At 46.1% G+C, this 13,509-nt stretch overlaps 1 protein-coding gene across 5 annotated transcripts in view; it reads right to left on the bottom strand.

Annotated features, from left to right (window-relative positions):
- Positions 1-2,069: 2,069 nt before the first annotated feature.
- disp1 (dispatched homolog 1 (Drosophila)) overlaps positions 2,070-13,509 on the bottom strand; it is a 92,317-nt gene continuing 80,877 nt past the window's right edge. For all 5 annotated transcript variants that reach the window (XM_041063981.1, XM_041063984.1, XM_041063982.1 and 2 more), the window contains 8 exons: positions 10,166-10,195; positions 9,568-9,691; positions 9,334-9,461; positions 7,553-7,647; positions 7,227-7,324; positions 5,457-7,046; positions 4,971-5,234; positions 2,070-4,857 (listed from right to left, as the gene is read on the bottom strand). In XM_041063981.1, the coding sequence (XP_040919915.1) occupies positions 3,016-4,857; positions 4,971-5,234; positions 5,457-7,046; positions 7,227-7,324; positions 7,553-7,647; positions 9,334-9,461; positions 9,568-9,691; positions 10,166-10,195 (4,171 nt within the window). In that variant the 3' untranslated portion in view covers positions 2,070-3,015. The remainder of the gene's footprint in view (positions 4,858-4,970; positions 5,235-5,456; positions 7,047-7,226; positions 7,325-7,552; positions 7,648-9,333; positions 9,462-9,567; positions 9,692-10,165; positions 10,196-13,509) is intronic.

Genomic DNA, 13,509 nt, shown 5'->3' with positions numbered 1-13,509 from the left:
TATGTAATGTGTTTTCTCCGGCTTGTTTGTTTGTGGAAGTTTGTTTTGAGGTTTACGGGGTGTGACAGGGTTAGGAGAAAGGGAGCCGGCAGAAGAGCAGTGGTACTTTTCCTCCCGGCTCTGACACCATCACCCCAAACGGTTGTACATCATCCACCCAGTTTCCAGCTGCTGTTCAGAGCCAAAACTGTGGTGGAAACCAGCGTTTCACATTGAAACTAATGCCTCGTGATGAGTTAATCATGCTTCTACGGAAGTGCCCCTCTGCAACCGCAGTGTGAGAAGTGTCAGGGATGCAAAATGAAACACTAAATTTGAGACGTCAGAGCAGGCCTCGGGTGTAGTGAGAAGACTGGAGCTCAGTGTGGGATCTGTGGATAAACTGCCTGCCTGATTTTGCTCTAAAGCCTGAATAAAGTTTAAGAAAAGCAGCCATTAACCCAAGCTTGGTATCTCAGTGTGAATCCCACCAATCCACAAAACACAGTGTGTGGAACTCACCATTAACTCACTGGGAGCAGATCGGCCTTCACATTCCACAGTGGAGGACAGACGGGGGGCAGAAAGACGATCAGAGAGGACGACTGCTTCTTTTCCCCACTGACCTCTGAGGAAACAGGTGTTTTCTGCACTTTGGTTGGAATGGATTCAGTAACAGAGAGAAAGAGGGAGAAAGTGAAGGTGAAGGGGTCAGGAGAGGGAAAGAGGAATGAAAAAGGAGGGATATTATATGTCTACACGTGTCACCTGTTCGGAGAGAGACGGCTCAATCAGGGTCAGTTCTGACGTCAAGCTCTGAAAGGAGCACTTCCGTTCGCCACGTGCTCCACAGCTGTGTTTGTGAGGAAAGAGAGAAAGAAAAATTACCATTTGCAACCACTGTAAAGCTGCTATTGAGCAAATGACTTAACCTCCAGTTGCACCAGTAGAACTCCACAGTCAAGGACTGGTCATAACGGCCTGTTACTAAGTGAATTAAACCTGCAATAAATGATGTTTGGGCACTTGGGGGCAGCAGAAATAAGCTGTGAACCTATTAGCATACAATTATCTATTAATACGTCTATTCACAGACAAGCAGAAACTAGCATTCATTTAAAATTGTGTTTCTAGCCCCCTAAAAGACAAAGTAAATTCAATACTTACCCTCGTTTTAGCCTTTCTCTAAAAACAGCAAAGAGAGAGAAACACAACAGTAAAATAATGGGCCCGAAAACAATAAGCTAAAACTGTTACTGTGAAAATATTGATTCGAACTGCTTTAACACTGAACACAAAATGCCTCTGGTCTCCTTTAAATGTTCTCACAACAGTTTGGAGAAGGCTAATAAGACAAACCACAGCCATAAATAGGTCTTATTTCAATGTGAAAACAGGAACAACAGTCAGCAGTTTTTCTTCCAGTGTTGCCTCGGATATATTACGTAAGAGTAACTCGTTCAAAATATATATTTGTTAGACAAGCAAAACTACTGCTGATGGCAGCAGGACTGCTTCCTTAGTGCTTTGTGCCAGAGTGTTGTCTCTCTGTAATTAAGGCCGTCTGCCTCAGCAGGCCTAAAAGTTTAGGGCACTTCTTACAGTTGATGTAATACAAATAATGAGCCTCACAACACTGAGGTTTACTGGGGCAACCTATGTTGCTTGTTCCAAATATTATTTTACGATTACTGTTTTATCTTTTTTTTTTTTTTTTTAATGCCATTCCCAAACTCCTACAGTTCCCGAGTTGAAATCCTGTTGATGTACTTGGACTCAAAGGCTTAGGAAGTTGAGATCAGTATCACAAGTAGTAATAAAATCGGATCTATTATTCTTGTGTAAATCAAGTCTACGTGAGCCCAGAGAGCAGGCAGCCCAGCCCAGTTTAAATCCAGTCAATGACCTCAGGCCAGATGTAACAGATAGCACTGAAGGCGCCAACAGTTATGAGACAATGAAACAGGTGTACACTGTTATGATTAAAGATATACCCCTTCTTTGAACGGAGCCTCATCTCATTTTATGGTCTGACTGTGTGTGTGTGTGTATACAAGACACAAAGAGCAGACAATGGCAGGCAGCAGGACAATGGTGATAAAAAAAAGACATTTTAATCATACAGTACATCTTTTATCTGAGGCATGTGGCGACTTGAACACAAGAGCACACTGAGAATTCAACACTAGCTCCCACAAATACAAAAAGTGTCAGGCAACAACTTTTTTTTTTTTTTTTTATCAGCTTCTAAAACGCGGCACATTTTTTGTTAGAGTCGATGTGATCATATCCGACAACATATATTTATAATTACACGCAACATCACAATATTTACTGTACGATTTCCTGTCGGTGCAAATGGCTGCTGTACATCTAACACTTCAGTTTGCAAGATTTCATGGAGATGTGTGTCTTTTTGTGAAAAGACCATTCATTTTCCCATAATGATACAGCTTTGTCAATAGTGCAGCGTTTCCCATTTATTGGCCTTACCTAGGCGGCCCCGTCCAGGAAGATAAAATCACTCAGTTTCAACCTCACATCTTGTTCCGCTCTTTTCAGGCTAACTGATTTTTGGCCACACACCTGTCTGAGCTGCGTTACGTCGCAGTAACTGAGTGGGAGACAAGAGGCGTCTCTGTGAGCAGCCAACTAGCTAGCATCTACCGAACACCGGTAAAGTGTAGTGTCTACGGATACCCTACCTGTAACCTGGGTTACAATAACCCCCTCTAAACTGCACAAGTCTCAGCACTCACATCGGTCACACGCCGCGCCACACATCACCAAAGGTAAACTCTCAACCTGTGGGAATCACTGCGGTGTGTGTCAAAGACATGATCTGGTACGTGAGCAACTGGTGAATACAAAAAGAAAAAAAATGTAAACACAGCATGTTCAGTGGGTCCGTGCTGTTTCATGAAACACACTGAGGCACTTGGTCAGCAAACACATCCTGACTGAGTCATTCCTTTTGTTTTTTGGGACATTTCCTGTTTGTTCTGGATTGAGTTTTATTAAAATATTGTTTCGTCGTCAACATAAGCTTTCAGAAGAGGGATTGGTGTTTATTGCAATAGGAGGCACGCTGGTTTCGCTTTTTGGCACGTTAAACTCTGAAGCTGAATTGCACTTCACTTTCAATGTCCTGTTAAAACAGTAGAGCTTCTTTGGAGAGGCGGAGGACGCCCGCTCGCGTTTGGAGTTGCGCTTGCACTTTTTGACACTTTGCTCCCGTGTGACGGGAATACTGTCGAGCTTCTCCTGGTTGCCAGGGATTTTACAACAAGCATCCACTTGCATTGTTGTTTCTGTGGTTGTGGCGGACACGTGGTTATCGCCACAACAACGGACTCTGTCACTCAGCTTCTGTCTTTCATGACAGGTTGTGTGTGAGCCCAGTGAGGGCCCAGGGGGGCACTGTGTGTGAGGTTGTGTTGGGGCTGCCTTGCTGATATTTTGGCTACTGTCAAGGTTTGACTGGCTCATTTCAGGTCTATGATCCTCCTCTTGTCCCACAGTCTCTGAGCCAGAGACCTGACCTGGAGCTGGGCCTGTGTCCCGGCTTGCAGCAGGGACTGTGGATCTCTGTTCTCTGGCTGAGCCAGCCTGCAGGTTTGCAGTATGGACGCAGTACTTCCTGTGATGGCAGCTGTGTGCAGGCCCTTGCCTGGGGGCCACTCTTCCCTGTGAACAGTTGTGGAAATGAGTGGGGGGACAGTGGATATAGTGCATACGGCACTCCATGTGTGTGTAGACTGGGTCCAGGCTTGAAGGTACCAGGGAAGTATTTTGTTTGCATGGTGAGTTTCCTGAGTGAGGGAAGAGCTGAGGGGTGGGAGGACAGGAATTAGAGTCCTCAGGAGGCTGAGCGCAGGAGTGGGGCGTCCACTGCTGAGGCAGGTGAGGAGGAGGGGGGTCCCCACAGGTGCAGTTAGTGTTTTGAGAGTACTGGCACCTGGATGGTGTGCTCAGCGTGGCTACAAGCCCGTTCTCAGGGCCAGCTCTCCCAGTGTCAGCTTTGCTCTTATAAAGGACGTGTGAATAGGGAGCGGTGTGGTGATGAGCGGGGATCCCATTATAAAGCTGAGTGCACACCTCGTGCTCCTCTCGAGGTTTATCTTCAGTTTTCTGATTGGATGCCAGAGGCTCTAACTCATAATGCTCCACCGGCCCACCCCTGCTGTCCAGCTGGTACTTTGCCTGGCCAGAGCCTTTCCCTTGAGACGAGGGATTTGTGGATGTGACCTCAGAGAAGGCCTGGCACTGCAGCTTTTTGGGCAGGGGAATCTGGCCACAGGTACCCTGGGGTCCCAGGCAGCGGCACATGCACTGAAAGAAGAAGGTGGCAAAGGCCCAGCTGATGCACATGATCAGCATCATGAACGTGCCCAGCTGGGTGTAGGCTAATACGGTCGAGGGCATCATCATGGCCCCGGCAACAAAGGTGGTCAGTGCAGCCATCGCAATCGCAGAGCCCATGCGGCTGAGGGAGAAAATCACCTTCCCCTCACGGTCGGGCTCCGGAGCAAGCCTGTAGGCCACACCATAGTGGACCGCAAAGTCCACGGACAGCCCCACCGCCACAGAAATGGTAACGGACTCCAAGACGTTCAGCTCCCAGCCCAGAAGCACCAGGGATCCCACCGTGACAAATATGGTCCCGGCAATCGACAGGATCGCGTACAGACTGATGATGACATTCCAGGTGGTCAGGAGCATGACACTGAAAGCCACAGCCACCGACAGCGCCATGGCAACCAGCGTGCCATCTGAGAGACTGTCCTGCAGATCATAAAACTCCAGATTGCTGACAAACCAGCCGTGACTCAGGCCTGCAGGAGCGTAGCGCAGCTCCTCTGTGATCCAGGCATCCACCTGAAACAGAATCACAATCATCAGAAACAAAACTATTAACTGGAACTTGTATAAAATGATAGTGACAGAGTGAAGACAATTTAACATGACATGTGAAACACAACGGGCTTTACCTCGCGGTAGAACTGGTACATCTTCTCATAGGCCAGAGTAAAGAGGTAGGTGCTCTGGAACTCTAAAACTATGGCTCTGATGGTGTCATTGATGTCAAATCGAGGCCCAGGGGTCTTGCTGTCCAGATGGTAGGTAGTACTCCGATCTAGCTCCATGATGGCTCTCTTGATGCACAACTCGAAGACATCAGGCCTGTAGGGGAAGGTGGACTGACTGCAGCAGGGGTAGACAGAGCCCTCTGTGCAGTCGTGGTTCTCCATCCACTGTTCAAATTGGATTAAAAAAAAAAAGTTATAGCCAGTGACACAAGATGGAAGACGGCTCTATTCAGTGACACTTTTCAAACCAAAGCACTAAACTAGGTTGTAAATTCACTTTCTGGCAAGGAATTTGCTGGGTACTGACTGTAAGATGTCCTTCTGTCTACTAATATACACAATATTACTTTAATACTTATGGATACTTAGTGTACATGCAGCACTGACCTGTTTGAATGTCTCAATGAAGCAGCTGGTAAAGTCCTGCTCATCCGACTGAAAGACAAAACTCTGGTTTCTCAGCTTCTGGCAGAAGTTGAGGATCCACAGCTGAGACGCTGGACTGGAAATGTTAAAGCTGCTGTCAAGCATCAGCTTTCCCTTGTTTTTGGGGTTCAGGGGGTCCCCGTTATCCACGGGGGTCACGCCCCAGATGATAGTTATTGGCATGTGAAGGTCCTCGCCATGATGAACCCTCTCAAACATGAAAAGTTTCTTGTACTCTGCATCGTAGCGCTCAAACGGGTGAGAGGATCGGAACACCTGAAACTCAGCCAGCTCCAGAGACGGGAGCTTCATCTTTGGGTTTACACAAACTACGTAGGCCCCGCCCACAGTGATGGCGAGGAACCAGAACAGCCAGAGGTAGCGCAGCTTGATGACAATGCAGGGTAGCACCTTCTCAAAGAAGATCCGAGATGCCTCAGAGACAGTAAACAGGCATTTGTTGGCCTTCTGACAAAGACCCGCCCAGAACATCCGGGTGCAGTAACCTCTTTGCTGGTGTGGAGGCTTGGAGCAGGTGAACATGTTGGGCAGGTAACGTTCATGCAGCACCACCACAGCTGGGAGCCATGTCACCATGAGAATATAGTTGACCAAAATGGCAGTTCCAGCGTAGACACCAAAGCAGCGTATGGCGGTGATGTTGCTGACGTAGTTGGCATAAAAAGCCGCCGCAGTGGTGAAGCTGGTGACAAACATAGATAGGGCGGCGTGTTGCAGGGTCACGCTGACTGTCTCTGCTAGCTCAGCATGGGGTTTATCGAACTTGGTGTAGTTCCACACATCGCAAAGCACAAAGGCGTCATCTGCACCAATGCCCACCAGGATGATGAGAGCCGTAAGGTTCATGAAGGGGAAGAACTCAAAGTTGAAAACCATTCGGTAGAGAAAGTAAGACACGATCAGTGAGCTGATGATGGCTATTATTGTCATTAGCGTGATGAAAACTGAGCGCGTGTACACGCACATGACCAGGAGGACAATCACTATGGCTATGGCGGGGTACACCGTGTCTGTGAGGAGGTAGTCCTGAAAGAGGTCATGTTTGATGCCAAACTCGATACCTGTGACGGTGGTAACGCCATCTGACGAGTTCCAGTTCTCAAAATTGTCCAAGTAAATGTTCATCATAGACTCTCCTTTCTCTGTGGGGGAGAAGAGCATGCTGTACTTCAGCACAGGTGGAGGATACTCCAGGCTCTTGGGACTGAGGAAGTCCTTGTCCACCAGGAAGTGAAGGATTTGGTAAACAGCGTTGTACTTTGTGCACTTCCGGGGAACACTGGCGCACTTCAGCTGGTCTTTACGTCGCAGGGCCATGTCCCAGCAGTCGGGGCCCAGCGTGCCATTGTGGTAGTACTTGGCACACGAGCGTAGGATCTTGAGCGTGTGCGACACATCGCGCTCTGTAATCTTCTGGCAGGACGACCTGTTGGTAAGGACGGCAATGTAGTTACCAAGCGTCCAGCTGGGGCAGCAGGAGGCGTCATTGGTGCGCTGACAAAGACTCCAGTAGTCACGATGAGAACGCACCTGGGGACAGAGACAAATAATGAATACACAGGTGAATACAAAAAAGTAGAAAGACAAAAAAGACAGACAGAAATCTATGTAAAGTTTTCAGTCTAAGTTATGACTAAACTCCTGATGGTTACTGCTGCGTCATTACCAGTCCCGTACACGACTACGGTTTGTGCTGTCCCACCTACGTACCCTCGTGTTATCCAGATTGCACATTGATTTGATGGCCTGAATACTCCACAGGTTCTTCCCCTCAGCTGATGTGAACACCAGTCTGGAGTAACTGTCACCTGCATAAAGAAAAGGGTTTCATGACTTAAAGGAGAAAACAAGTTTTACTAAAATAATACATGCTGGGAAATATGAGACAATCATGCCATTGGACTGACACAGAAAGTAAGCTGATGATTAAAAAAAAAAACTCGATATGTATATTTGTAAAGATTAATTTCAGCTCTCACTTCAGTTGTACCTGTAATCTAGTTTATGTTGTATCACAGTATGATTCAAAAACTTACCTGGCACATCACAGAAAAACTCTTTACTGAAGTCCCACTCTGCTTGTCGTTTGTCTCTGTCAAAGTGGTCTTCAGGCCACCTGGGCTCCTGGTGACTACAAAACAACAAAGTTTGGCACGGTGAACCTTACTTAGATGTATGTTTTATTAAATCAGCCACTAGTTTATGCAAAGAGAAATCAATTTTATTGGTCAAAAATAAGAGTGCTCTGTGTCCTTACTGTGCAACAGGTGTTAAAGCAGTCAGTAGCAAATCTTTGTTTTATACAGTATTTTCTTTTTGTTCTTTGAGCTTTACAGGACTTTCTTACACTGCTGGAATATATTTTAGATAAATTGTTATCATATATTGTAAAATGTAAAAAAACAAAACAAAACAAAGGCTTAAAGAAATGAAAATACCCCCCCAGAAAGGGGAAGAATACCACAGCTACTAATCAATCCAAACCCAGGAAAAAGATCCTGTTCGGTGATTTATAAAGTCACGCACTGAACAGAGACGTTTCTGTACCCGAGGCTGCAAAGTCAGCATGATATAAAATGAAGGAAGCAGATTTGAAGCTCATTGATGGAATAACCAGCAATAATCGCTGTTCCCCCCAAAATCAGATGAATGACTCCCTACATTACAGCGATACTCCAGTCATTATTCTAATAATCCTAATAGAGGCTCTGACTGAGCATGGAAGCCAGATGGGGTGAGTCTCTGGAGTGTGTTTATGTGGTCTAGCAAGAATAATGCCGCTGATGTTTTCAAAGTAGTACCATGCCTACATGCCAGTGTTTCAATCGAGGATTAGGGTTCAGCCGTCCTGTGTGTATGTGAACACATCCTCCGCTACAAACAGGAAGGCAGAGCAATCAGGTGGCTGTCAGAGAGAGACTGAGGGGTTGACAGACAGAGCGGATGAGGGCAGGGAAGCTTGCTGACAGCAGCAGAGGCATCTCGTACACCGTGCACATATAAGTACACAATTACATCTGCAGACATGGCGAGCGAGACAGAAGGAGAGACAAAGACAGCCACAGACACAGCAGGAGACAGAGAGGAAGATCCAGGCTGCAGCTGAAAGGATCCATTTTCTAATCAGTGGAGTGAAGGAGCAGGTTTTAAATTCTAAACTTAGCCACACAGATATGGGATACAAAATCTGATTCACAGGGCTGTAATCTCACTGCAGTGTCAGCGTCATTCATCTGAGACAGACAAATATGATAAACCAACAATTAAAAGCCAAACAGGCGACTTCATTGGAAATAAATTCAGTCCAAGCTCAAAGACAAACATAACTAAAGATATGCTGGCATCAATAACGGTTATGCTTCATTATAGGCAGTAAAAAAAAAAAAAAAAATCAGATCGCAGCAGCAGTTTGGAACGGAGTATGAAAGCCTGCAGAGTGGACACAGTCATACAGACACGAGACAGACACAAACATGCAAAGACCTGCTCTTGATTAGTGAACAGACTCCCACCGACAGGAGACAGAGGATGACCTTGTGAATGGACAGATCTCTACATCGCGCCGCTTTTCTTTCAGGAAGGGGTTCAGACTTTTCAGCGTGTCTGTCAACAACATCCTTCAACTCCTCTGACCCCCCCACCCCCCTTCCTCCACCTCAAACCTTACTCCCCCACTACATCTGTCTCCCACCCTCGTCCCACAGTCTTCAGTAGCAGTAAAGTGAAATTTTGAGTTGGCAGCAAGAGACTAATCTTTAATTCAAAATCTAAATTTTGGAACAAATCTCAGGGTGTAAGAAGATGTGTATGAAGTTACTTTTTGGCCTGCTCATCAGCATATTTGAAGGGGTAGTTAGCCAGTGTGGCTTTGTAGCCTGTGTTCTTCACCATGTTGTTCCATGTGACCAGTCGCTGGCCAATGGCTGTTCCCCGTGGCTCAAAACCCTTTGGGAAGAGAGAGAAGGACACAGGTTATGTTTATGGAGGCGAGTCAGTGCTTTGACAACACGACATTTGTCCAGAAAGAAGAGCATTGTGGGTCTGTACTCACCAGCAGCGGATCAGAGAAATCAGGGAGGTCCGGCACCAGGACGCCCACCAGAGCGCACACCACAATGAGCACTGTGCACACCCCCAGCACCACCACCGGCCAATCAGCTATCAGCTCAGCATAGCTGCAACAAGAAGGAGACTTAGAGTCAGTGAACACACTGATGACAAGACACCACAAAATATCAAATATAGTCTCATCCATCCTGTTATTACTTAAGGCATATGCTTGATTTGCAGTAGTGTTAGCGACAGTTGCAGGTTTTGTCTCCATCTCTATGCAAAACTCCACATACTTGAGATTTTGCAACCCCACATTTCTCTGACAGCCCAAAAAAAACCTTAATCCTCTATTAAACAGTCTCCTGGATTATGGTTGTAACGGAGAGATGAGGAGATCTACACTACTGGCTAACAAAGGCCAGGTACACAGAGACACACACAACTCCCATCGATAACTCTCATGACTCACTACTGAGGAATGATAGCTCCACCGGAGAAGTGATGGATGGATGACAGGAATAAAGGGAGGTGGAGGAGGAGAGAGCTTTGCAATCCAGAACATCAACAGAGGAGAAACCACTTTTGGCAGGTCTTACCTTTTGGGGAATCGAAAAGGCCTTGCAGGGCTGAAAAACAAAAAAAGAGGGAGATAAATCAGGTTTATATTTTCAAGTCAAAGCAACAGCCAATCGAAAACAGATTTTCGGAGCCCTTTGAGCGAGAGCGGACATCTTTTCTTCATGATCTGCTGTCTTTTCTTTATCCAGCAGCAGCAGCACCTTGGGTCCTGGACCACTGGAAACATTAAAACTGACGTGGCTGTCAAAAGCACTTTTCAGTGAACTTATCATAATACTTTCTGCTCCTTTTCAAATTCCTTTCAGACGTGACAGACAATCTTACTGATGTTTCTAATACACGTGCCACATGCAGACAGGAACTAAACATTAACACTACAGATTCCTGCCTGGCTCGAAGTGATCCTGAAGGACCTCTGAATGAACCCAAATCAAATCTGAAGAGGATGTCAGTGAACTGAAATACAGGTCCTAAACCTATGAAACTACATCAAAAGTCCACTACAACCTCACAAAGACCTTTTCAAGTAATCACGCCGCCTGATACAGGCAGGTTTGACTCTCTCTCTCTCTCTCTCTCTCTCTCTCTCTCACACTCTCACACACACACACACACACACACACACACAGAGGCATATGAAGCCTTCAGCTGCTCGAGATCTATCTGGACTTCTCGTTAGCTCCTCCTGGGAGCGATGGGGTAGCGTCCGGTATGCCGTGTGCAGAGAACACCCCGAGGAAGTAGGAGAATCAGATATGGCCATGTGATCACAGCGGGGCTGCCGGAGATGAATGATACAGGCTAAAGGGGTCAGGGGGAGACACAAACTCCAGGACGTGAGGGTCATACGGAGGAGGAGAGTGACAAAAAGCCTGTAGATCGCGTGATATCCTCAAATCTGCAAAGACCTTGTATCTTTGTGACGGAAATCCTCCACCCTGATGCTAAATGTAGGGATTTTCAGTAGCTGAGCTTTTAAAGCTGATAAGGGGAGAGCAGAGTCTTCACTTCACTGTGACGCCATTAATAACCACGTAGACTCTACTGCAGATAAAGGGCAGAGGGACCAGATGGACCACTCTGTGGATTAGAAGTTTTCAGACAAACCTCATTTGTAAAGATGAATGTTCTGCTTTAATAGCCTTAACTACAGGCTAAAATGATTTTAAAAACATTTTCTCAGTGCATCACATCACTACTGTAAAGACAGAGGCCTTAATTTATGTTCCAAATGGCACCAAGGAACGGGAAGGGAGCTCCGAGGTCGCTCTCTGCCACAGTCAATCAGGTCATTAGCACTCCAGACATTTGCGCTGTGATTTAAGCAATCTGGCCTGAAGGCCCGAAAAAGGCTGTTGTCGTATTTTAGCCTGTTTTGCCGTCAAAGTAAAATCTGCGGAATGTTATAATTAGTGGTAATGGGAAGCACAAATTAACTGGAGCTATTGGCAAAGAATTTGACTCCGCGGGGGAGGGCTGTAGGAAGGCAATAAATCCCTTTTAAAGTTTCACTGGACACATTAACATGACAGCCAGATGTCAAGTGGCACAAGTTTAGGGCATAGTCTCAAAATACAAGCACACACAAACACAAAGGGGGGATCAGTCTTTCTACTCTGGAGATACATCTGTGAAAAATATTAGTTTAGCTTAATGAAATTATAGATTAGGATCATGTTTTTCTTTTTTATTCCAGCTTTAGGAGACTTGTCCATGCCCTTAAATACTGAATTATTCATGAATTCAAAAATGACTGAGTTTCACTGTGAGGCGGACTTTTAAAGTGACCTTTAACCTGGTTTAAACCAACAATGCCTAATGAAAACCACATTTCCCCTTCCCGTCTTTGAACTAGTAGCCAAGGAAAAAACCTCTTGCTAATGTAATTCTTTTCACTGTGCTCTGTCTCTTGGCTTTCCATGTATGGCCTTGAACTGCAGACCTCAGGACAGAGATATGGCCCAAAATGGAGGAGCCGAGTTATTGGAAATAGTTGGAATGGATTCATAAAACTGCTTTCAGGCATATCTATTTGTCTACTAAAGGTCTGTTTTGAATTTTGGTCTGCAGCGCTCCAATCTGCATCCATTTCAGCCAATTGGAAGGATGCGCAGCATACCTGAGCCGGGCCACTTGGCCCCGGACTTTTCAGTGACAAAGATGAGACAGATCAAGAATCCATCAAGTCAGCAGCAATAATTTATCCTGTTCTCCTAAAACTCAAGTGGCCTTTTCAACAACAATTTCAGGCGATGAATTCAAGATTCAGCCAGCTGAGATTGATTGTTTGCTCCTCAGACTTTAATGGCCTGTAGTCTATGAAAAGCAAGACAGCAAGGATGCAACACCATCACACTTTGTGCACATTACAAAAATAAATCAAGTGGGGTAAAGGAAACGCCAGGCGGGGCTGTAGCTGACAGTAACAGAGAGACGTAGTGTTGACTGGTGATCACAGAGGCTCTAAATTCAGCAGGATGACAACCCACCGCGTCAAGTTTCCTCCCCGACTCTGATCACTTCCACTCACGACGGCTCCAAAGCAAACTCAAAATGCCGACACACTCTCTCTCTGTCCCTCTCCAAGTTTCCCTCCCTCTCTCTTTCTGTCTCCCCACTCCTCTCTCATCCCTTCCTTGGCTCCTGCCCTCTCTCTTATTTTCTTTACCCTCTCCTCCCGGCCCTGAGTAACCTTTCAGTGTTATTCTATTTACCAGAGGGAGAGTGTTTCTGGATCACTGGGCTAATTAATAAGGTAAACACAGACCACCAGCCGCTCACTCAGCACTGTGCTGACAGAGGAGAGGAACGCAGAGGCAGTTGGGGACTGAGTGTGACTGAGAGTCAGCCATGTGTATTATTGTGTCTGTTTAAAGGCCTTACAAGCTGTTCAGTTCTGGGCTGTCCTGGGCAAAATCTGACGACTGTGAGAGAAATATGGTGAAATCTTTGGTAGTTGCCTGCCTATGAGGCATTTAGGGAACATCGGTAAATTGTAGAGTCTACCGATAGTCTGCATGGGAGGTATTTAGGAGACATCTGTAAATCGTATCTACAGAAGATAATGTGGGTTACACTCTCCCCCTCTAAACTACATGAGTCTCTGCCTAAACATCTGTCACACACTGCACCACCCACCACCACAAGTAAAGTCTCAACCACAGAAGTAGCAGAGAAGTTCAAAACTTGCATACTTTCACACCTCCACACATCTGCCCGATCAATGCATGAAGCGGACATAAATGCTGGGCTGTCAGATTCGGTAAGTTACCATCGTCAGATGCAGGACCCTGCAGCTGTGAGGCTGGAAAGGTGTAGGGAGGGGGAAGTTTTACTTGCATTTTCAAAACAGTGGTTTCTG

The sequence above is a fragment of the Toxotes jaculatrix genome, chromosome 19 (genome assembly GCF_017976425.1).
Source record: "Toxotes jaculatrix isolate fToxJac2 chromosome 19, fToxJac2.pri, whole genome shotgun sequence".
Classification (NCBI taxonomy): Eukaryota; Metazoa; Chordata; class Actinopteri; family Toxotidae; genus Toxotes; species Toxotes jaculatrix.
The sequence above is the reverse complement of the archived record's forward strand: the minus strand, read 5'-3'. Positions and strand labels throughout refer to the sequence as shown.